We start from the raw sequence: 24,442 nt of genomic DNA, 5'->3' as shown, positions 1-24,442 counted from the left end.
GTTGTCTATGTTTACTGAAAACCCCAATGAGACATGTCACTTTGAAAACATTTTCTTAGTAAAATATTTATTCTGGGTGTTGCTTGAAAGGGTCATTTGGTGGCAAAAAGCTATTCCGCACCAGAGGTGTCTCATTCTTCTCAGCTAACATCTTCTACCGTCAAAGTAAGCTGGGTTCCTTTTACCTGGTATTTGCTTGCAACACATTCTTATCTGACATTTCCTCAAATTGAAAACAGGAAAATTGGAGCTGATGGAAGGGATACGTTTTTGGTGATGGAAGGAAAGGAGGGACGCAAGAGCGAGGGGGGGAGGGGGGTTGAACCCAATCTGCCATGTGTTGACTGTACTGATTAGGGGCTTTTGCTAAGCAGAGTCTCTCTATCCCCTCATTCCGTCTGTTTACTTTGAACCTCAGCACCCCTCTTTGCACAGGCTTCCCTCTCATCTCAACTTTCGTTATGTCACCTGCAACACAAGGAGCATGTGTTCAACTTTGTTTGCCATTCCATCCAATTAAGAAAGCTTTACCAGGGCCAAAAGAGGTTTGGTCACTTTTGCAATTATTAGAAAGAGTTCAATGTTTAGTGGTGTTAAATATTTCTTCTTTGGTTTTGCCCTTCAGTAAAATGCAGGAACTCAGCCCTTTACCTACTTCTCTAGGAGTCCAGCTTATATTACCCAGACTCCTTAGTGGGACATGATGACAGAATAAGCCAAACCTGAAGCACAGGGAATGGTAATGTATAAATATGGAGGAAATTTTGAGAGGAAAGGTAGAAAATAGCATATATTTTCTCCTTCAGCCCTCTTGTTTATTCATAGCATTTACAGGTCTGGTCTGAATGAAGGGCAGGGGCTTGGGAAGAGCACCCCCAACCCCTCAACCCCCACTCCCACGGCTTTCCAACTTTCATTAAGTGTCATTACCAGTACTTTCAGAAAGCTGGACAGGCTGAGACCTGACATCCCCTCTGCAGACTCTGTCTCCATGCATATGGATGTATTTCTGATCCTGTCAATCCACCGCAGAGGAGGGGGGAATTAGGCCAACAAGAGAGGATGGGGCTTTAAGACTGCTTCCATATTTGGCTCTAATGGCATAGATGGAGCAACTAATTTGTCTTTTTTTCTTTTGCTTTTTGTTTTCTTTACATCACTTATAGCTGGCACTTACAACATGCTCAGAATATCCCTTTAGATCCTAGGAAGAATCTAAAGTGATATTCTGATACAGCTATATCTGACATTATTAGATTTTTTTGTGAGCTTAAGGGTCTCATACCGCCCTTTCTGTGCATTGAAATGCATTTTATCCTCTTGTGAAAAATGGGGTTTTATTTTCAGCCAGTACACAATATTCTTGTATTGCTAGAAATGTGCATTTTCAGCTGTGTGGTATTCATTAGCAATTTGCCATTCCAGTTCACTTACATTGAGACTGTCTGCTTATTGATGGCAGACCTTGTTGTGTTTATTTGTATATCGAGGAATGAAAAATTAATATTATACGCTTTCTTGAGCAGAAGTTATCAAGATTCAGTGTAAATGGTACTTGGTATTAAATTTTCACAGCAGATTGCTGTTATTAGGGAGAAAAAGCCAACTCCTTTGAGCAGTCATCTTCCTGGGAGGCAATCTATTTCTCTTTCACGCCGCCGGAGTGCTGGACCCGGCTCTTAATGCACTGAAGCAAAAATGCTTCGGTCCGCAACCTTTCACGCCTTCAGCTCTCCTTTATGTGATTGAATAGTTAATAACTGTGAGTCGCCTGTGGAAGCTTTGTGCCTCGGTCCTTTTGAGGCACTTCTCTTCTTTTTGTCTTCTCGGTTGCTGTACCTGCCCAGTGCTGTCAGCCTGCATGTCTGCTTGCCCCCGATGTGGAGTCAATTGATAGCCCACACCTTTTCCAACAGCCCCTCGTACTTTTATCCGTATCTCTTCTACCTGACGTGCTGCTTGTGTGTCTGTGCATTAGAGTCTGAAGAGCTACGCATCAGATTGTCATCGCCCCTCCCTGCCTGTACACAACCGCACAAACAGACACTACTTCTTCATGCAGCTCATTAGCCCATCTCACGCTCACTGCTGTAGCAGAATGTGACCCTGCCTAATTGTGTACCATGCTCATTTGTTCTCCCTGCATGATGTGACGATTGCTTATTTATTCTCCTCAGGGCTCCCATCTCACATTAAAATGATTGACTCATTTCATTCACTGAACATTTTCAGGGTTTATTTGATAAGCTCATTTCCCTTGGCATTCAAATCCTTCCTTCTCCCTTGCTTAAAAGTTATAATGTTACCCAGACACATTGTTATTCATAGCCTGGATTGCTTTTTTCAGCTAATTATCTGTTTTACAGCATAACTTTGCATGTGTGATATTGTTTATTCCACTGGAATTGAGCTGCACAAAGGGCAGAAATTAGTGATGCTGTAGGAACGGCTGAGGAGCCAATTGTGTTCTCAAAGCTGGCAGACGTGAACAACGAGAATCTTAAAAGGGAATGGGACACTGTGCAAGCTCGGCCAAAATGAGCCAAGTAAATTTGCATTCTGTTATTTATGTGTGGTTGGAGGCCTGTTTTACAAATGAAAAATGCCATCGAACAATCATGTAATAAGGGAGTTTCAACACAAAAAAGGAGCAGAACAAGCAGCTCCAGGCTGGGAATTGTGCTAGCATTGTTAGCACTTGTTCCACCAGCCTGTTGCCAATGTTTTCTCCCTCCAGCTATTGTACATCGACCAGGCCTCTGGGACACAACCGGTGGGTCAGGTAAAACGAACATTTTTGATCATGACGAGCCTAAAAAAGGTGTGACCAGTAGAAGTCTGAGGATTTTGCACTTTGGTGTAGCAAGTTTTCACAAATATTTGAAGAAATTGTATTTTGAGCTCTAGTAATGGAATCATTCCCATATGCTTTTTAAAAATGATATTACCTGATTTCAAATTTTTGGTGAAACAAAGATTTCCAATGTTTTTATGTGTTTGTATTACACAAACAAACAAAAAAGTGTAAAATCCTGCCACAGGTATCATCATCCCTGAATGAAGATGAAGCCTATTTCTCTTTTGGAACAGCCTTTGTAGTCTTTGTTCATCCCGTAATTGGAATGTTTGTTGTTGTTGTTGTTGTAGGGCTTTGGGCCCACAGAGGACTGAACGTCTGCGAGCCTTTGTGTTCCACTGATCTTTGCAAAGTTGGAGGATATTTTGAGGAAGATGAAATCCCAGGCCGAACAGGTGGAAACAACTCGAAGTTCGGAAGGTACTATGATTGGAAAAAACCTCACCTTTCAAAAAACCTTTGTCTGATGATGATTGTCAAATAATTTATTAACTTTGTTTACAACCCAAACGTTTGCAGCAACATTGAACAACGATATTGTTAACATTAGCACTATTAGTGTTACATTTTTTTAAGATTTATAGAAAGAAAAACATAAATACCTATGTTTTTACCGTGAGTACAAATAAAGACCATCCAATTATTACAGCTAAAATCTTAAAAACCTTAGATAAATGAGAAATCACAGGCAAATAAAACAATAATAAAGGCATCCAAACCCTAGCAAGTCTGCTTTTGTTCTTCCACCCCACCCAGCACAAGCAGGCATCGCTGCAGCTCTGAGAGTTCCATGCCCATCGGCCTTCAATCACATGGGATGTCTGAGTTTGACAGTATAAAGTCTTTCTTCTAGAACAAAATAAGAGCCCTAAGCAACAGTGGATGAGCTTTTGGTTACTGTGGAGTCCACAGGGAGGCAGACCAAGCTCGGTTGAACAGTCTACCCAAAGTGCTGGTTAGGGATGAAACGGTAAAGTAAGGGGAGGGATGCCATCGCAGACCACCATCTCTTACCAATGTGGCTGTCCAAAGGAGGGAAATTCACCCATCACCTTCTGCCGTGGCAAAATGAGAAACAGTGGTCCAACTAACAGAGCTTTCACTTCTGTTAAAAAGAAATTCAGTTTGGTGACATTAACCCTTGTGCTATCTTAGATGACTCCACCCTTACTTTGACGTGTTCTCCCTACCATGACAAAGGTGGATAAAGGTGGAAAGATTTCATGTAATCCATGGACACCAGTGAAGATCACAAATCATTGAAGAAAAAAGGTTCAGAGCACTGTGTAGTGGGTCTAGATGACCCAACTCTCAACATTAAAGTGCCTAGGATAGTACAAGGGTTAAACTATTTTCCCTTCATGTACATGCACTGATAGCCTCTCCGTCATATGCGGAGCAGTTATGAAGTGAAGGACAGCCAACAACACATCGCCTCCTGCTTCCATCATAAACCACATGTGGGTTTAGACCCATTGAAGGTAAAGGACTGCAGAAAATGTGTGGGTGTAGGGTGGGGTGGGTGTAGGGGGGGCTAGCATTCAAAATTCAATCAAGTGAAGGCCATCTCCAGCAGGGTAACAGCGTGTGCAGGCAAAGAAGGGATGAGGGAAAACTCAGCTGAAGTTTCCACTGGGCCTGCTGTGCTCCTAATGCAGCCTTGGATGTAATTGGGTCCCAGAAGGCTGTTCATTATTGCTGGTGAGTGAGGCAACAAAACAGAAAGGGGAAGAGGGGAAAAGGAAAATATCTCATTCTTTACTCCCTGCTTTTGTCCTGGCACCAATATGGGACACCAGTTAATTAAAAGAGAAGTTCAAGTCACTGTTTTTCTCATCAATCTCACTTGTGCTTTTATTAAGTTTGTAATGACAGCAGAGCTTGTCCCTGTCAGCCACCAGACACTCGGCCAAGGGGAAAAGATGAGAAGGAGACAGGGGAGGGGCAGTTAATGTGAGGGATGGCTCATTTCAGCAAATCTCACAGTGGTCAACCTCTAACATCACCATAATCCCTCCATCAAATCTCAGGCTGATGAGATGTTGTCTGCAGAGGACAGTCGGCTTATGAAAAGGGAGCTGCTTCTTTTTTCTTTTTAATTTAGGGTGCAACAACAGAGCCTATTTAAGAGGCGTGGCCTCTGTATCCTAATATTGGTGGCTCCTATCTGCACAACCCTGGAGGCCGTTTTAATTCCTTCCATCATTACAGGAAGCTTCCACGGAAAGCTTTAGCAAAGGCGGCTGCTCAAACTGCCATTCACAAAGACAATTTTAAAATGTCAGTCCATTGCTAAAATTTGTCTCATTAAAATTGGTGAGGTCTATTATATCCACCCCTCCTCCACCTGCCACACTCAATCAAGAGGACTCAGAGAAGTGAGGGGGTCGAGGGCAGGCTCATAATGTGTTTATTTGCATGAGAGTTACAGCGACACGGATGATCATTGACCAACAGGAGAGACATGGAGCGGAGGGAACCGCAAGGAAAATCACTGATGGCCATTACGGTTTTTCCTCTGTCCTCTAAACTGACCCAAGATGGTCAGGACGTGTTGATGCAACTGCAAAGACGAGTATTACAGACTTTGGTCCATCAGTGAGCTGACCACAAGCTTAAAATCCAACAATAATGGAAGATGAAGCTTTTATTTTATTGAACCCTTGTGCCATCCTATGACCCCACCCTTACATTGACGTGTTCTCCCTACCATGACAAAGGTGGATAAGGGTGGAAAGATGTCATGTAATCCATGGACACCACTGAAGATCACAAATCACTGAAGAACAAAGGTTCAGAGCACTGTCTAGTGGGTCTACATGACCCAACTCCCAATGGTAAAGTGCCTAGGATAGCCCAAGGGTTAAATGCATAATTGTTTGCTTAAAAGATTGACCTTTTGCTTGCTTTGAGTCTTAAAGTGCTAAACCAAGAATGTTAATGTATCAGCATTTTTAGATTGCTCCATTTTTCCCAAAAGTTTGTCTTTCAACTTGACTAGATGTCAGAGTTCAACATTTTTAAAGAAACCTTTCATTTCACCTCTCTAAAGCGGTCGATTTTTAAGCCATTTATTGGCAATATAAATTTGAAATTCCATTTTCCGTCTGATTTTACATAAAGTCGAACCTCTTTGCTTTAAATGTCCACATCAAAGAAAACCTTGCACTTAGAGAAGTTTTTTTTTTATTTTTACACAAAATGTTGGCATAAAAGCAATTGTGTGCTTTATGTTACAAACAGAACACTTTTACTGTTTTTATTGAAGACCTGATCTGAATCTCTATTATATATTCATCAACAAACGCATAACAAAATCCATTGAGATGACTGCAGCGAGCCCGGTGCCCATGAGGCTCTCACAGTTGATAGGTTTAATCTAGCGTGCTGGAGTTTTAAAGCCTTGCTGAGGTGCACTACTTTACTTAGACCAAGGTCCCACACAAGCACCTAAAGGTCAATATCTTAAGCTTGCACGAGTGTGTTGTGTTTTACAACTCAACTTAAGAATCAATACACACTTCTACCACAAGTACAGTTTAAATGGTGCTTCCGCCTGTAGGGGCACAGCCTGTAAATGCAAGGACACAAAGATGCATAACAAATATTCCTTTTTAGGTGACCAGTTAGGAACAATTTCAGAGCCTTGTTTGGCTCAAATTAAAAAATGTAAAATCTTTTGCAATGATCACTAAATGTAAAAAAATAAAACATTTCTTTAAATGTATCATGGGGACATCTAGAAGCTGATGGAGGTGGTGCGAGGCGTTCCAATGGCCTCATGTTGAATTTGTGCCTTATACAAGTTCTCACTCTAGTGGTCGGTTAACAAACTGCAGTTGTAAGGAAGTGGCAGCCGGAGGTGGACTCGTCATGTGCTGGTGTTGACCAATAGTAAGCCAGCTTTAAAGTCCAAAGCGAGCCGGGGTGCGTCTGGGTGTCATGGGGGCCTCTTCTTTTCTTCCCGGGGTGCAGATTTTAACTGCCCTATAAAAGGTAAGACAAAAAAAAACAAAGTAGCTCAATTTGCTTCAGTAATCATCTCTGTTCAGTCTTTATCACAGCGTGCAGTCGAATGCTGTGCATTTCTCTAAAAGTGAATGCGGAGAACAAAAGCCAGCAAATGTGGGCATGAAGCTGCAGGATGGGGGGGGGGGGGGGGGGGGGGGGGGGCAGTGAAAAGGTAGACTGATGTCTCTGTGAAGTGTTTGGACATGGAGCTGAAGCCTCTGACAGCACAATCTATCATCTTTAATTACATGACACTGACACTGCCCACACTTCTGCCTCCTGCTCACATACACACACCTGCAGCAATTACACCATCAGGCAATAACCCCCTCCTGTCACCGTGCTCCCCACCCACCCAACACCACCTATCTTTGTCTCCTTGTTCATTTCACATGTGCTGCACGTGGCTTCAGCACAAAGGCTTCATGTAGATTTCAAGGATAAACAAGGAGGTTTCCTTTCATAAAAAACAGTATTTCCCATTTTTGAAGATGGGAATCGGAAAATAGAGTTTTGTCTGAATCTCGTTAATTTTCCATGAATAAAACAGTACAGATTAGCACATACATCTAGTAAAAATGTGACATTGTTGCATTTAAATGGTGGAATCTCTGTAATAGCTCTTATTGGTTCTTACTTTTCAATTGATGGAAAGGTCAACATAGGCTAACATAGAGCTGCTAAAAGCTAAAGAAAATAATGTCGGAATTCCAAACTGCACATTGAAAATGTCAGAGGCATGTGGATGTTAATCTTTTTAATTCCTCTTAAGATGTAAAAAAAAAAAAAAAAGAATTAAGAAATATTTGGAGTAAATCCGTCTTTATTAAGTAAAACCTCCAAACAAAACAACTTAGCCTAAATAGAGTTAAAGTTCCAATGAGTCTGATTAAACCGGAAATCACTGGATGTCTATTAATTAAACCAAAGTGCACATTATGTTAATTGCCGGCAGTTTTTTGGAATCAAAGAAAAGAAAAAAGAAAAACTAAGTAAAAGTGTCATCCTAGAAGAACTGAGCGTATTATTAAAAGCCTTCAGAGAAGAGTCTGCCATAAGCCCAAGAGAGCCCCCAACTCCAATAACACACATTTAAGTTCTGTTGTTAGATCCCATAATCCTAAACTTCTAATATGATTATTTTCACACAAACCTCAAGACTGATAAATTAGCTGATTAATTAACAATAAAAAGTTGCTTTAAAATCACTCTTTAAAGTCTAATTTTTCACTACAAAACTCACAGATGGGTGTGAAATGATTTTTTTGGTCTAATTTAAAAATGAACGCTCCCCTCCTTTTGCTATTCTGCTATGGCACAATTTAAATTGCTGCAGTAATGGGGGTCAGCCAGGAGTCAATATTATTTCTTTTTGTCTCGTCTGGAAGGACCAGAGGTGAGAAAAGCTCATCATGAAAAGTGAGAAAGGTGGAGTGGAGAGAGTCGTGGAGTGGAGGAGGGGTGGAGATATGGGCTGACAGCTGGATAAGTAAATGAAACATTTCTAATGCCGTCTGTGTATGGAAAATGGGGAACCATTGTTGAATGAAGCCTGAATGATGAGCCACAGTGAATGAAGGTGCAACACCAACTTACCTGACAATGTTCATGTTGCTCTTCTTCTCCTGCTCCTCTCGACGCGTGCGGAGTTGCTCCTGTGCCATGGCCATTTCCTCCTCCATGTTGGTGATCTCATCTTTGGCACGACGGCGGTTCTCCTATGATAACAGGAAGCACAAAGGTTCAAAGATGGCACTAATGTGCTTTAGGTGACAAACTTATCTGAGTTACCAAAATAAAAGTAAGAGTTAGAAATCATAAAAGGCCTATATCAAGCAAAATCAACGTTTTAAGCTTTGAAGTGTGTTGTAGTGTTCATTCCTCACAAAAAATAACCTCAAAGTGGAATTTTGATCCATCTGAGCATTTTTCTAAAAACCTGTGTTCGGAGCAGCAACCACAAAAACGACTGGGCTCTCACATTGTGACGTAAATAAGTGAGAAACAGCCCCTTACAGGAAGCGTCTGTGCTGCCAGCACCACCCCCAGGCTAACACACACACACACACACACACTTTCTCCGCTGAGCTAACGATGATCTGTTAAACGGTTTTAATTTCTATACACAATAAGCACATCCATGTTTGCAAAAGTTTAGATGTTTGTTTCCGTGGGTAAAACACACACATGGTGCAGAGGATGACACTAGGTTGGTGTCATGAAGTGGGCGGCACCCACAAGGAGCGAAAGGCGGAGCCTCAGAGATCGAGTCGTCTTACATCTGGGTAGAAAAATTAGCTACGAGAATAACTTATTTCATAGAAAAGTTTGTTCTTTAGTGTCCCAAAGGTTAATATATTATCATATATATGGATGTAATTTACTCTGAAAGACAAGCATGAAATAGGCCCTTTAAATTATAGCTAATCCAAGTTCAACTTCTTGCTTTACTGGCAGCAACCGTTGTAAAATTGATTGAGCATCGGTTGCACAAAAACAGAGGCTGAATGGTGTGAAACACAAAACACAAACGCACAAGTTTCAAACCCTTTCCCTCACAAATATTCTCTATGGAATAATTCTTCCCATCTCTCTACTTTAGATACGGGGTACTACTCCTTCAAATAGAGAGCTCACAAAAACAGTAACTATGAACCATATAATCTCATTAATTTCTTTAAGAGGGCGCTGTCATCTCTTTAATTTGTAATGCATGAACCAGATTGCTCCAGCCTTCTTTAGTTTGAACTTACTTGTCTGCTTCTTCCTGCTTGCTTGACGCTGTAGAACATTGGTCCAAGCTCTGCTAGCCACTCTCCATCCACTGCAGTCACACACTGCATGTACTCCTAAAACCCAAATAAAAAGATTAATAACCTGTTCGTGCTTTAATTTCATAGAATATTTCCTTCCACCTTTACTTACCTTAGTGGTCATGACAAGTTCGTGGTAAATGATGTAGTCAGGAGTGTAGCCCATTCCGAACAGGGAGCTCGTAGGGTGCAGATGGCATGGCATTCCAGTCCTCACATTAACATACTCTCCAATACCCTGGGAACCAAAATACATTCATAAAAACAGGTTGAAGAAGCATTTGGTTGATGCAGTGTGTGCATTTTTTATGTGGATTAGTGCCTGCGTTTACTGTTTCACTATAAGATCACAGCAAAGCAGGATTTCAGGGTCAATTTTCTTCTGGAACTGGATTAGACAGCAGCAAAATAAATCTATACGATATCCAACATTACTATGATTGCTTGGGTTAGCTGGCTGCTCATAAGTCAAACCGAGAACCATTATTATAAAGTCATGATTTCAAATTCCCTTTCAGATTTTAGCACAGTATTAATGTGAGGCCAGAGGGGATATTTCACCACTTTGTAATTATGCTGCTATAAATCTGCAACAACCAGTCGCCACTGGGCCTAACATATTAACCGAGGAAAGCCCAGAGAGCAGAAAGTACCTTCAGCTTGGCTGCTTGGTGGAAGTACGCCGCACAGATGCACTTTCTAATAATATCCCAGTCTGAGCCGCAAGAAACTAGGTTCATCTTCTGCTGCACCATGATGTCCTTTAACTGGGAGCGCACCTCACGCACCTGCACGTTTATTAGAGGTCAGTGTAAGAAACATGATCCTTTTGTTTCACAGCCGACATGAAAAAAGGAATGTAAATATTCTTTAAATATATCCTGGAACACATTACAGACTAGAATATTTATGGATCATTGTCTGTTACACTTTTTCTGAATCATCTCCTTATATATCTGCAGAAAATAAGTAATTTATACTAAAAAATAGTATACAGCATCACACTAGTGTTGGCATGACAGTTACAATAAGTTCCAATAAGGAGGACATATTTCTGGAATATTAAAAGTAAAGGAGAAGCAGTCTGACCTTGCGCATGGCTTTGGTGTGAATGAAATGGTCGTTGCACCAGATGCTGGAGTAATTGTTGTTCTTCCACTGGTTGTAGACATTCAGGTAAGTGAGATGATCGCTCTCTGGAACAGAGAACTTTTCTCTGACCTGATCACTCTCCTCCTCACGACCCTACAAAAAGACAGAGACAGAACTGTGTATTCAGATGTGTTAGCTGTTACAGGTACAGAGACAGTTTGCTGTTGAAGAAATAGTAGAACCATTGTTTAAATTCACAGCTCCCATTCTGTACATCTTTTTTTTTTTGTCAGATAATTACGGTAAGTGTTTTTTCAAGTACCTAGCTGGCAGCTTGTGTTGCTTTTTCCCTAAATAATGAAATCATGACACAGGAAATTGGGCCACAAGAATGTCCTCCTGACCTACAATCCTTCAACAATATGCTGCAAAAAGCTCTGAAGAGGGGAGAATTTTGCATCAGATCGATACCTTGGGTCTGTAGAAGATGGCAGGCACAGACAACATGGAGACAATGATGAGGATGTCCGCACTGCACCCCATATCACAGGACACGATGAGCATCTTGGAGAGAGCAGGGTCCAAGGGAAATTCCACCATTAGACGTCCTGTTGGTGTCAGGGCGCCTAAAAAACAAACAACAAAAAACAACGGTATTATCAGATGTGTAAAATACAAAAAAATACACTGGATATAGAAAAGTAAGGGAGGGGCAAGAACCAGCATTATTCTTAGAAAGGTGAATTACTGACAGCTTGAGCAAAACTAGTTCAAAAATTAAAGAGAAAGATCAAATAACTTTCCAATTTCTGATTTAAATGATTAGACAAAATAGTGTAAGAAGCTTATGATGTGGAAAACCAGAGTAGCAGAGCAGGCAGTTTGGAGCAGGTAAGCGAGATAATCTGCTGTTAACACACTATACAGGGAATCATCAAAAGTTCCTCCTCATCATCAAATCCTTAAATCCTCCCAGGATCTGGCAAAGGATGAGACAGAAATGAGACCGGGCCAGTCAAATCCAACACCGGATCAGTTCCTGTGCAATTACTTCACTAGCTGAACCCCACAACTACCTCCTCCAAGAACGTCTGCATAATCGATGCCGCATCATTTACACCAGCCGCTCCCTCACCTGCTGCAGCTTAAAGAAGCACTGAGGAGGAAATACTTCAATAGGAGGTCTGGTTGCCATGAATAATTTTGTCTTAAATAAAAAATAAATTAAATGTTACACCCAGTACATAAAAAACAATAAAACATGTAAAGGTGCAGAAATTCCTGATTGGATTTTCTTTCTTATTATGTATTATGTAAAGATATTTGAAATATCAAAAGCAAATCACAGATTCCAAAGCTTGAACACTGTGCACAATCATCTTTATGAAAGTATACCTTAGGTCCTCAATTACAGCAATTTAAGTTTGGAAAACAAAACACACAAAAAAGTGTTGCAAAGGTTTTAATCTTTCAAAGTCCTTGTCACAAATAAGCTATATCATCTTTTTTAAACAGTTAATATTTAAATGTCACTTAAAAGTGTGAAGCAGATGAAACAACATTTCTGATCTGCATCTGTAGCTGGCACTCACCTGTGTTGTCAAGAGCTCCTAAAATCCACAGCTGGTACATGGAGTTTAGCATGTTGTCCTCTGGTGGCGGATCCATGAAATGAAATAGGAGCAAGTCCTGAACCCCTAAGGACTTCAACAACAAAACCACATTGGCCAGGTTGGTCCTCTGGATCTCAGGAATGGTGGTGGTCAGCATCTCATTCTTATAGGCACTCTGAGTGTATAGTCTAGTTAACAAAAACACAGAAAACACAGACATGAGAGTGTTGGCATTATGAAAAACATTTTGATTTATTCACAACAAAGACATACAAATGATGTAAACGGTGCATATGAGGCTTTTCTGAAATGTTATTTAGATCTTTACAATAGACACTGTCCAGAAGTTCTAAGTAGACCTAAATCTAAAAATAAAAGAAAACCCTGGATAACAAAGGGCTTACAGAATGCTTGTAAAAAGAAAAACAAACTCTATAAGGACTTTTTAAACTTAAGAACAGCAGCAGCTGAAAAACGTTATAAGGTTTACAAAAACAAGTTAACAAATGTATTGAGACAAGCTGAAAAGAAATATTATCATAGGATTCTGTATGAAAATAAACATAACTTAAAGGCTACGTGGAATATTCTGAATAAGGTCATAGGAAATAAGTCAGGATCAATAGAACTACCTCACTTCTTCCTTAAAGACAATGTGGTCATCAAAAAGCAAGAGGACATGCCAAATGAATTTAGTTCATTTTTTGTAAATACAGGACCCAATTTAGCAGAAAATATTACATGCAATATACAATCAAAAGACATTATTAAAAATAAAAATTGGATTTCCCAATCTATGTATTTATCTGATGTGACTGAAAATGACATTTTGACTACAGTATACAAACTAAAAAACAAGACCTCAAAGGACAGTGACGGGATTGACATGAAATTAATAAAAATGACCATAGATTGTGTTGTTAAACCACTACATCATATCTTTAATCTTTCACTTCAATTAGGAATTTTTCCTGAGAAGATGAAAATAGCTAAAGTTATTCCTTTTTTTAAAAATGGAGACAGACATACTTTTAATAATTACAGACCAGTATCATTACTTTCTCAATTTTCTAAAGTTTTAGAAAAGTTGTTTGTTAGCAAACTAGACAGCTTTATTGAAAAAAATAAATTGTTAAGTGAGAATCAGTTTGGGTTTCGTTCTAATAGGTCTACAGATTTGGCTATAATGAAAATAGTTGAAGAAATTTCAACAGCAATTGACAAAAAGAAATACACAATAGGAGTTTTCATTGACTTAAAGAAGGCTTTTGACACCATAGATCAGGGGTGGGCAATTCCAGGCCTCGAGGGCCAGTGTGTCTGCATGATTTCCAGATAGTCTTGCCCTACTCATGGCTGATTACCTGGTTCAGGTGTGTCCAGCCAATAATCTTGCCCTACTCATGGCTGATTTCATTCCGCGATGATCCAGTATAAACTGAGGGAAGTGACTTTAACAAAAAAAGTAACAAACAAAATTGAAAAGAAGTCGTCCGCTCCCGCACTTAACTAGTCAAGTGGACCGGCGGATCGCGGACTTACAGCTTTGTGTTTGATGGGAAGGGGGGGGTGCTCTGTTACATCAGCGCTATGTGTGGGAGATTTAAGACTGCGATCCGTCCCGCAGCTCTAGGAGTACGAGCTACCGAACTCAGAACCGGGTCTAAAAGTGTGTGTCTGAGCAGAGCTCGGATCGTCAGCACACACACAGCGCTTTGGGGCGTTGTAAGCTTTAAAGCAGAAATGTCGCTCAGTCCTTAGAAACCGTTCAAACAATCACGTGGATTTGTGTTTCCAGTCGTGTCCCGACTAAATAAAGGCTGATGTTATTCCCACATGTTTATGTGCAACCAGGATTCAGCGCCACCCAAAGATAATGTTGTTAGCCCGTGTTAGCATACTGCTAATCCTGGCTTCTTTCCGGCTCCGTTCTTCAACAGAAAAAGCACTGACCACACGGGTTAAAATTCAAATGATGAGCGAACAGGTGTTTCATAATAACCATTACATTATTAAAAGCACGTTTAGAAGATCGTCTCGTATATTACCGAGCTGACGTGTCAATGTATATAGCCGCTCGGCGCTGTTTAACATTGTTTTGTATTGAATTGTTGCATTCAATAAAGTTTGAAAAAAAAATAGCCGCTCGGCGGAAATTATATCCTCTTCCGGTTTTTCAAACCCTACTGCGCATGTGCGAATGATTTATTCCGACCGAAAGTGTGACCTTAGTGAACGTTTGTTATATTCTGAAAACATTTTTCTGGGCCCATGTACACAGTTCAATTCTAATCTGACCATTGATCCGGTCAAGATATTTTTCACATGTAACCGCGGCTTATGGTGTCGACTCACAGCGTGGCGGGGGCGTGGCATCACGATGGTGTCTCTCCATCGGGATGTCACTCACCCATCACGACAACCAGCACAACCCTAGTTCGATCTCTAATTGTTGATCTTGATTCAAGAATCGAATCTGTAAGTAGCAATCCACAGCCCCAAGTAGTTCCTATCCTCTGAGAGGATTTAAGGTAAATCTGTTACCTATAGCACTGCCCTGGTCCTGTACGTCCGGCTCGACCTGAACGCTGGTTGGCGTTAGCCTGGCTGATGGGGTAAACCTGGAGAGCGTCCATACCAATCCGAGGATTGAAAACCTGTTGACATCAAATTTAAAATTGAGTGACATTTCATTTTTAGGTATTTGATATTTAGAATCTACTATTTAACTTTCAAGAAATCTGCGAGTACCTTAAGTTTACAATATCCTGAATCCACCACAAACATGATCCCATCCACCGTGAGGGAGGTCTCAGCGATGTTTGTAGCAACAATACATTTCCTCACACCATCTGGAGCCTAACATCATGTGGCACAAGGTCAGTTAGTAGGGGAGCAACACTCTGAAAGATGGATATGCATGAAAAAGCAATATTGAGTCTCGTAACAAAAACTAACCTTCTGGAAGATCTTGGCCTGGAGGTCAGATGGAAGCTGTGAGTAAATGGGAAGCACAGCCAGAGGAGGAGCATTATCCAGTTCTCCCAAACGCTCCACAATCTGATCTGATGTCACCTGAAGTGAAGTGACGAGGTGAAATGTCATTAAAATGAAGGAAGCCATTTTCACTGCAGCAAAATTAAGCTTTATGTGGAATTGTACCTTCCGTTTTCCCTCTCAACCATAAAGCATGTCCATGGTTAACAAACATCCCATGTTTCTATCTTCAAAATTAAACCATTCACTTTTATTTGTTCCCCAGAATGAAATCAGTAGCTATGTATTGAAGAAAGAATGATTTTAGTGACTGTGTCCTCACCTCAATATCCTCCTGCCCCGGCATGAAGATGAGGATGTCTCCCACCATCCCACTAAGGTGGATTTGAAGAGCCTGCTTTACTGCCGCCTCCACATAGTCCTCCTGAGGGGTCTAAACAGCACATGGTATGCGATTAAAAAACACAGCAAAGATCTCAGAAAATTCATGAATTATGTTGGGGAAAAAATTATTTCCTAAATTTCACCAAATTCAACTAAAACTGCAAAAACAAAAAAAGGCCTTCAATAAATGTATCTATCTTTGTCAAGAGTACAGGGTTATAATTAAAACAGGATTCTTTTAAGTAAGTTTTTGGTGTCTACTTTAAACATAAGCAGTTTATTTTAGGTACAAATAGAAATAGCATACCTTGCTGAACAAGATGTCAACTGGAAATGTTCTTCCTGGAATATGGAATATGGGCACATTGCCGAAAAAGGCAGCAAATTTGTCAGAGTCCATAGTAGCCGAGGTAACGATGAGCTTCAGGTCATTGCGTCTTGATACAACCTAAACAAAAGTTTGATTTAATTTATTGCAGAAACATGAAAGATCTGATTTGCAGCACCCATGAAACATTGGTTTCTTTAGCAAATCTAAAATAAAGGTGACTCTACCTCACGTAGCAGTCCAAACAGAACATCAGTGTTCAAGGAACGCTCGTGAGCTTCGTCCATTATAACAGCGCTGTAGTGATCCAGATCTGACTCCCTTAAAGACTCCCTGAGCAAAATTCCGTCCGTCATATACTTGATCATTGTGCTCTCTGAGGTACAGTCCTCAAAGCGGATTGCATAGCCAACCTGCAAGAAACCAAAAAATAAAGTGAAAAGTCCTGAACACATCACACATCCTTAAAAGACCAGAAACATTTATTTTTAAAAGATTCTCCTGCGTTTATTCGACTTTTCCTCAAACTCTTTCATAATGTTACCAGGCTTCACTTGTTTTCCTGTAGATGGCACTGTTGGACACTATATGACCAGAAGTGTCTCAGTGTATAAACTCGACCTATTTTTACCCGACTTATCAAATAACACCAAATACAAAGAATAAAGTGATAAAAATATGCTTTAAAAAAGAAAATGCACTTAAAAAAAATAAAAAAATGGCTCTACCATCATCCCTTTTAAAACTGAAATAATGTTTTTCACACTGGTCCATGTGAAAAGAGGAAAGAGGCTGCAATAGGATCTCCTGAAATAGCCGACTGTCTCACCTCTTCACCAAGGTTGCTGCCTATTTCTTCGCTGACTCTCTTAGCGACACTCATGGCTGCCACTCTCCGAGGCTGCGTGCAGCCCACCATGCCGTAGCGAGTATAACCATCTTCATGGAGGTACTGTGTTAGCTGGGTGGTCTTCCCACTGCCCGTTTCCCCAACAACAATCACTATGCTGTTGTCCCTGTAGAATCAGGATATTACAGTGAGTTCATACACATTAAAATAGAATACGAGCAACAATTCTCATGTTCACGCTGTAGCTTTAGGTAGATTTTAGAAGAGCTGTGCTACAATACCTGATAATGTTGAGCAGTTGCTGCCTGACAGCAAAGATGGGCAGATACTGTCTTTGCTCCAGAAGACTTTTTTTCTTGGCAAAGTCGCTGCTGGCCTCAGACTTCTCTTTCATGTGGTCCGCAAATTTCTGATCTGCCCTGCAAAGCATTCACAAAGAACTTCATTATTATAGCACAGATGGAAAAAAAGATTTATTATATGAATTTTTTTAAAGGTCATTTGCTTAGTCACTTGTAATCAACTTTTCCATCTTCCCCTACTGGTTTGCCACCAGGCTCTTCCTCCTCTGTCTTCTTGATGCCCATAATGTCACCCAGTTTGGTGCCTGCCAGCTCCCAATGTTTGTGTTGTGCCTGAAAAAAGTCGTTCATTTTAAATCTCTTGGAAAATGTAAAGTTATCACTAAACATCTTTACAGAGATGCTGACAGCTGTCACTGTTTTGAGAGAGTTAGATTCATTTATTGTGGTGAAAATGACAAAAGTAGCAAAAACTTGATTAAAAAAAACAAACTTCAAGTTAAGGACATTTCAATAAATGGAATATGAGATTGTTTAAACTGCAAAAAAAAGTGGTTAGTAAAAAAGGTATGTAGTAAAAATGTATGCTTTTGTGTTTATTGTCTTAATAAAAGGCAAGTAGATCATTTATTACATCAATATAGAAAATCTTGCTTATCTTCTAAAAGCTGTCACTTTTCAGTATGAAGTAGAATAAATAAATCTAAATAAAGGTTTTTAGTATGAAGTTACCTTATGTTTAGAGCATATTGCTGTGTCTCAACACTTTACTATAATAAAACTTCTAATGTGCCTAAAATTTAAACAATACAGTGTTCATCCTGAAACTATTGTTTCTTTTACTTACCTAACTATTCTTCTTACAAATGTATTTGTAACCAAGCTTCTATTTCACATTTATGTATATTTTGTCTGTGTTTACAAATGTGTGCAGTTGAAAAAGGCTCAAAAAAAGAAGTCATTTAAAAAAAAAAACTTACAGGAATATTTATGTATATAATGAAAATATGGCATTTGTTTGAACGACAAGTTCAAAAAAAGTGAACAAAAGCTCCAAGAAGACCCTACTACTAACAAGATTAGAAAAATGCTTACAGATACTTTGTGAAAGATAAGGCTCTTTCAGTTTTAGCATGTAGTGATGGTAAATAAATGTTCCTCTCATAGAGAGAGGTTTTGCGTGGTTGCTCATATAAAGTTGCATTAGGTCAACATTTGAAATAACCATTTGTATGTCAAAAAAAAAAACAAAGCCTAGAAAAGAAAAGAAAATCTGGTTGTTCGTTTTTCAAAGACTGCCTTTTGGAAAAATCCTACACAGACCATGCCTTGATTTGCCACAAAATTCCATCTTTGTTGACCATACCTTCTTGCGTTCCTTCTGCTCCCGATGTTTACGAACAAGTTGGCTGCCTTTTCGAGAGATGATAGCCATATCAGAGGTAGCATCCTTCACCGGAATGACAGGCTCTGGCTACAAGAGAAAACCAATGTCTAAATCATAAACTACTCAAAAGTGGGAATAAATGTTTCAAATAAGCGCATGATATATTTAAGGATATTACAGTAAAAAAAGGGGGAAAAAAGTGGTTATCTCTGCGAATAACTCTAAAAAATAAAAATATAGCTCATTCATAATGAGGTGTTAAAACCCCTTGGCACCTGAATTTATTCCAGTGATGAAAAATAAATGACACTTGTGTTTTTTTCTTTAAAGTAGATGCTAGATAAAGGTAAGTCTAAAGCAAAAGCAGTTTGATGCATATTTGCATCAATCAGTGTCAAGGGGCTTAAGACTTTACTAGAGTGTGTTTATTTGAAAGATACAAAGTACTGTACAGTCCATCTAGAACATAACTTTTAGAGCAAACCAAATATAAGCCCCAATGTTGCTGTTATTCACCTGTTTAGTGAAGACTATTCTCCCATCCAGGAAAGGAGGAACCAGGTTATGAACAAGCAGATGAACTTTGGTTGCATTGTCCTCCTCAAAGTCCTCATCCACTTCCAGCCTTTGCACCACACCACTGGTCAGCATACGGTTCGTCTCCCACCTTTCATTGTCCTGGAAGAAAAAACAAATTATTTTTAAAATGCACCCATGGAGCAAATACAGTACAGCAAATAAAGTACACTCATACATACTAACTAGAGGCTTTATTTATTAGTATTGTGCTTGCACCTCATTGATCTGTCGCTTCTGGGCAGATATTCTTTTCTGAGTCTGTTTCTGAAGAATCTGCTCTCTTTTCTTTACATATTCTTCAGATGTGGAGGTGAAGGGATTGTGGAACTCATCATATCCTTCATCCATCATGTACCAATCTCGGTCAGCTTGCTGTAGATTAAAAAAAAAAAAAGAATGTAAGTACAGATCAGCAATTGCTTAGTAAATCAGCAAACACCCAACAAGACACAGCAATGAGACCTTTTGGTCCTCTTCCCACTCTTCTTTCTCGCTCTCCTTATCAAACATAATTCCTCCTTCTGCGCCTTCTTTGCGGCCTAAAAGATTGAGGAAAAAGTCAAAAACACACTGCATGTGCATGACAATGCAAAAACATTTTTTTAAATATACCTTTTCCTTGCGACAAACGAGGTGTTGAGCCCAAATGTTTTCTGTCATTGGCCCATTCGTTGTACTTGTAAGACGGTGTTGGGAGAGGTGTATCGTCTGTGTAACGACCTCTGACTGATCTGAAATCACAACAGATGAAAGCAGCTTCAGTCTCTCTGCAATTCAAATTGATTTTTTTAAGTTAAAAACTAGATTTAGAAAATTGTTGACAATTATTCTTTTGAAGAAAAATTACATGGGTTGCTCTGTATTTTTTATGTGCTTCAAATAATTAAAAATAAAAACACATTTTTTCCTTAGGCCTTAAAACTTCAGCAATTTAAGTCATAATGGAGGTAAGGTTTTGGAGTCACTCACCTGTCCTTCCTCTCACTTTCTCGTCCAGAGCGATGGCTTCTTTCTGAGCGATCTGAATCTCTTGGAGATGGAAAAGGAGATGGAGACTCCCACTGGGAATGCCTCACACTGTTGTAACCACTGTCGTCCTCATCCCAGTTGGAGTGGGAAGGTGTGAAAGAATCTGTAAAAACAAAAGAAGGTGACTTCCAGCAGCTACATTAAAAATTCATCTGGAGAAACAGTCAGAAAAAAGGCAAACCTCTGGGGCGTTGCAGCGGTGTGGAGGGTTCATCTCTTTTACTCCCTCGGCTGATGCGCTCCGACCATACATCTCTCTGCGAGCGCTCGCTCCTTTCGCTGTGTTCCCCACGTTCCGAACGACTGCCGCTGCTACCACGTCCGTGGCTGTGTTCCCTCTCATCTACAACACGGTCAAAACCAAAGCTGTGTCAACACACTTAAATGATCCTTCTCTCTTTAGCAGATCCAAACAATATTTGTAAAAACTTAATTTGTGGTGCTTTGATGATGGCATTACAGTAGAAAAGAATGTATGCTCTGTGTATCACAAGCGAATAAAAATGTAAAAGTAAAAAAGTGGGACAGGGTGCAGGGTCAAGATTTTTTTGGTTTCCACTAATGTTTCACTAAATTTACAGTCAAATATTTGAATCTATTACAGCACAACTTTATGGATGAAGACCAAATGATCCGTAGAATCACCTCTTTCACTCCGTCGCTCCCTGCTACCATCTCTGCTCCTGTCTTTGTCTCTCCTCTTGTCCTCCTTGGAAGAAGCATAGACCCCATGCTCTCGCCTGTCCTTCTCCCTCTGCTGGTGTCTGCGTCTGAACTCTTCACTGACTCCTCCAGGGTTGGACGGTGTCTCAGACCCCGTCACTCGATACTTCCTACAAGCAAACATGCAATACCAGGAGGCACTGTTAAAGATGGGCTACGGTACACAAAAATTCACTTCACATGGAGAAATATTGACTGCAAGCTGTAATTTGTGAAAAAAGAATGCAATACACAAGGCATTTTTGTTTTTAATAAAAATGTTGCATGGGTAAAATGATTATGTATACTTAAAATTGAAGAGAAATGTTATAACATCCAGAATATAGTATAGACACTGTTCATTTTCATAATAAAAACAACCTAGTATAAATCATTTGGGGAGCCAAACATTGGGCATTAATTTCATAAAGATCTAATTTTTTCAAATTACCGTTCTTTCTTGGCACTTTTATTCTCTTCGTCGTCCTCTTCATCAGAGCCGGAGTCACTTTTACCCTCTTCCCAGTCCTTGTAGGAAGAAATCTTTGACTTCTTTCTGTCTCTTTCATCGCAGTTGAATTGTTCCTGTTCTTTGGTCTCCCGCTCCTTTCTCTTTTGGGCAGCCAGTAGATCCAAGCCCAGCAAAGATGTACGTGGTGTAGGTGCTCGAAAAACATGAGGTTCTGCAGCAGTACTCTTTTTCTTTACAATCAGACCGCCAACCTGAGCTTCTGGACTGGTCCCTTCCAGCCTATGCATGGAAACATCCTCCTCCTCCATCCTCTGACAGCAAACACAGACAAGTTGAGCATAACAAATAACAACAGCACTTTTGATATGCTGGTCATGAGAGCACTTAACATTTATAAGTTCACTGAAACTACAAATAATGTGTTTACTATGAATAGATGCAAAACTTAACAAGTATTTGCTTGAAACTTCTAATTTGTAAAAAATAAAAAAATAAAAAACGAAGTAGTTCCACAACCAGTGAAAAGTTTTAGAACACTCCCATGTTTCCAGTTTTTATTGGAAAGTAATCAGTATTATAAAGGCGCTTGAAATAAAATGTATTATTATTATTATTATTATTATGTCTGTTATCCTCGCAATCTTAAGAATATTAGAAATTAGAAAGTGGAAATCCTGGAGCGAATTTACAAGCTAAAATGTAACTTTTAATTATTTAAAGTAGCCACTTTTTATAGATATAGCCACTAAACAGAGTCAGGCATTCTTTCTGCAACAGAAACTCTTTAAAAACGCATCTCCAGGCCTCCTGCAGGGGTTCACATAAATGCTTGCCACTTTGCTTTTCCTTTTCCATCCACAAGTTTGAAGGATGTGCAGGGATCTCCATGTTTCAAAGATTACCATTTTGTTATTTATTCTAAGGTAGTTCTGGCAATGCTTGGATTTTTATTTGGAGTCATTATGTTGTTGAAGGATTAGCCCTTGACCAACTAAATGTATACAACAAAATAAAAGTAGTGAGCTTAGAATGCCGTAGTTTCTGTTGGTTTTAGGTTCCTCTCTGTGCAACCCACTGAGCCTGGGCCCAGAAAAACAGATCCATACCCTCACATATCCTCCTCTATGTTTGACAGTTGGTATCACAGACTGTGGAGCCTTTGCTTCACCTTTTTGACAAAGATTCTGTGACACAAAGCAAATATTTCAACATTTTATTAATTGATCAATACCTTATGTAGAAAAGCTGTTGAACCTTAACCTGCCTGTTAAGTCCCACAAAATGAGTTCACCAATTCAGCGGCGACTTTGGATCTTCCAGACTTTTTCCTTTCAAGAGTTTTCCCAACTTTCTGTGCACGTTTTGATTATGAATACAATTATATTTTTATACAATAAAACTCACTGACGCCTTGACTTTCTTTATTTGTCTGTACAAAATACCTACACTTTTTGGTGTTTTGATGGGCTGTGTCTCTTCCATTGTCGTTTTTTTTCTGCTTTTTCTTTTGAAAACAAAAAAATACTTTTAGATGTAAAACACTGTTTAACTACTCCCTGCTCTCATGAAGATTGAGAATGTTGCACGTTATCAAAAAAAGTAGGAACACCTGTACAAATTATTTTTAAGTCTTGATGAACATCTAGCTTTAAACTGTTAATCTATTTCATGGTAGTAGACATTTTGTGTATTTCAGAAATCTGTACTTTCTTAGTTTAGCCATAATTATTATGGCTAAATATGAATATTTATTATTATTAGCTGGCAAGAACTTGTAACCATTTCATGTTATTATTTGGAAATTACCGCCCTGAATTCTTTAAAATCGTGTGGATTTTAGATGTTCTAAAGCTGTTGACCGACAGAGTAAATTGTTAACTAGGAAAATATAAAATTAAAATCAATTATAGTCTTCAGTTAGATGACTGACTTGCAAAAAAGAAGAAAAAAAGGAATAGGCAAACCTGCTGTGCTTGTAAAGGCGCATTTACCATGGTATATTGCTTTGCAATTATACAATTTCTCAATGTTTACAATTAATTTGCGATTCATAGATTACTTTGGCTTTATTCGGTTAATCAAACCTTTTTTTTTAGCCTGAATAAAAATGGAAACAAAAACCCTTGCCACCCCCCCCCCTCCTCCTCCTCCTCCTCCTCGCATGAAAATAATTCAAACTAAAAGTGTTGATGGAAAAATCACCTTGATCAACCTGATTTTGAACATAGTCTACTGAGTATGGTGAATTTACGCACATTGACCTGCTCAAAAAGCGATTATAAATATTTGATTTTTACTGTTATTCACTGCAGTTTATTGTAAATGAATTGGACCTACCTCGGGCCGAACAGCTACCGTTAGCTTTCCCAAAAGCTACTTGTTAGCATAGAGCACCAGAAGATAGAACACCGCCACTTCTATTTCTGGGAGCCAAATGAAAAAAACCTTCATACGAACTTCAAGATCAGACGACAATGTTGTTCACTTCTGAAGACAGAGACAACAAGTAGAACGTAAATTCGTATATACGACGCAAATGTTTACAGACGCCAAAACAGCCATTTCAATCCCACAATGCACTCTGTTCTTCTTCTACACATGCCTGCAGTGTCTATGCTGCCACCCACAGGACATTCTAAAAAATAAAATAAAATAAAAATTTGTTAAAACAACTTAAAATCTCTTTTTTGTCTTCAGGACACGAATATTCGGCTTACCGTTTGTTCACATAATCAGCAACGGCAGATACATAGAAAAAAGCTAGTAGAAAAAGCTATATATTAAACACCACAGACGTGGACTTATATTTTTTTGTTCCCTAAAAGTCTCCTGCACACAGAAGTTATTCTTAAAAGGGTCATTTTGTCCCTTATTTTTAAATATAGGGGGACGAGTTATTTATTTGTGTGGCGTACTAAGGTTTACACTTGTTTACCAGCATCTGTGGCTTATGTTTTCTTTCACCACACTACTACAGTTTTGGTTCACTTGCTCTAAGTATGTCTTTTAGCCAAAGTTTACTTTAT

At 39.4% G+C, this 24,442-nt stretch overlaps 1 protein-coding gene and 1 long non-coding RNA gene across 2 annotated transcripts in view; one reads left to right on the top strand and one right to left on the bottom strand.

The window, feature by feature from the left end:
- Positions 1-3,284, top strand: part of LOC144990972 (uncharacterized) — a 60,238-nt gene extending 56,954 nt beyond the window's left edge. The window contains exon 4 of the long non-coding RNA XR_013654858.1: positions 3,148-3,284. This is a non-coding gene — a long non-coding RNA (uncharacterized LOC144990972). The remainder of the gene's footprint in view (positions 1-3,147) is intronic.
- A 1,967-nt stretch (positions 3,285-5,251) lies between these two features.
- Positions 5,252-24,111, bottom strand: dhx38 (DEAH (Asp-Glu-Ala-His) box polypeptide 38). Its single transcript, XM_004066986.5, has 27 exons — positions 23,754-24,111; positions 21,396-21,727; positions 20,888-21,075; positions 20,424-20,585; positions 20,183-20,345; positions 19,826-19,944; positions 19,676-19,752; positions 19,430-19,585; positions 19,151-19,312; positions 18,614-18,721; positions 17,459-17,580; positions 17,227-17,364; positions 16,925-17,111; positions 16,323-16,508; positions 16,075-16,215; positions 15,706-15,816; positions 15,345-15,461; positions 15,138-15,245; positions 14,931-15,043; positions 12,366-12,574; positions 11,245-11,399; positions 10,771-10,926; positions 10,335-10,469; positions 9,794-9,919; positions 9,622-9,717; positions 8,465-8,586; positions 5,252-6,844 (listed from the first exon to the last, which is right to left on the bottom strand). Exons 2-27 carry the CDS (start codon positions 21,722-21,724, stop codon positions 6,763-6,765), a joined length of 3,768 nt encoding a protein of 1,255 aa, XP_004067034.1. The 5' UTR covers positions 21,725-21,727; positions 23,754-24,111; the 3' UTR covers positions 5,252-6,762.
- Between the last annotated feature and the right edge of the window lie 331 nt (positions 24,112-24,442).

Source organism: Oryzias latipes, chromosome 3 (assembly GCF_053564925.1).
Source record: "Oryzias latipes strain Hd-rR chromosome 3, Olatipes_Hd-rR_3.1".
NCBI lineage: Eukaryota > Metazoa > Chordata > Actinopteri > Beloniformes > Adrianichthyidae > Oryzias > Oryzias latipes.
Note: the sequence above shows the minus strand (reverse complement) of the source record. Positions and strands in the feature narration are given on the sequence as shown.

Coding starts and splice junctions, on each gene's coding strand:
- dhx38 (XM_004066986.5), bottom strand. CDS start 21,724: ATGGAGGAGGAGGATGTTTCCATGCATAGGCTGGAAGGGACCAGTCCA. Junction 19,753..19,825: donor TCGTTTGTCGCAAGGAAAAG/GTATATTTAAAA, acceptor TCAATCTTTTAG/GCCGCAAAGAAGGCGCAGAA. Junction 10,927..11,244: donor CCATCTTCTACAGACCCAAG/GTATCGATCTGA, acceptor GTCTTTTTGTAG/GGTCGTGAGGAGGAGAGTGA.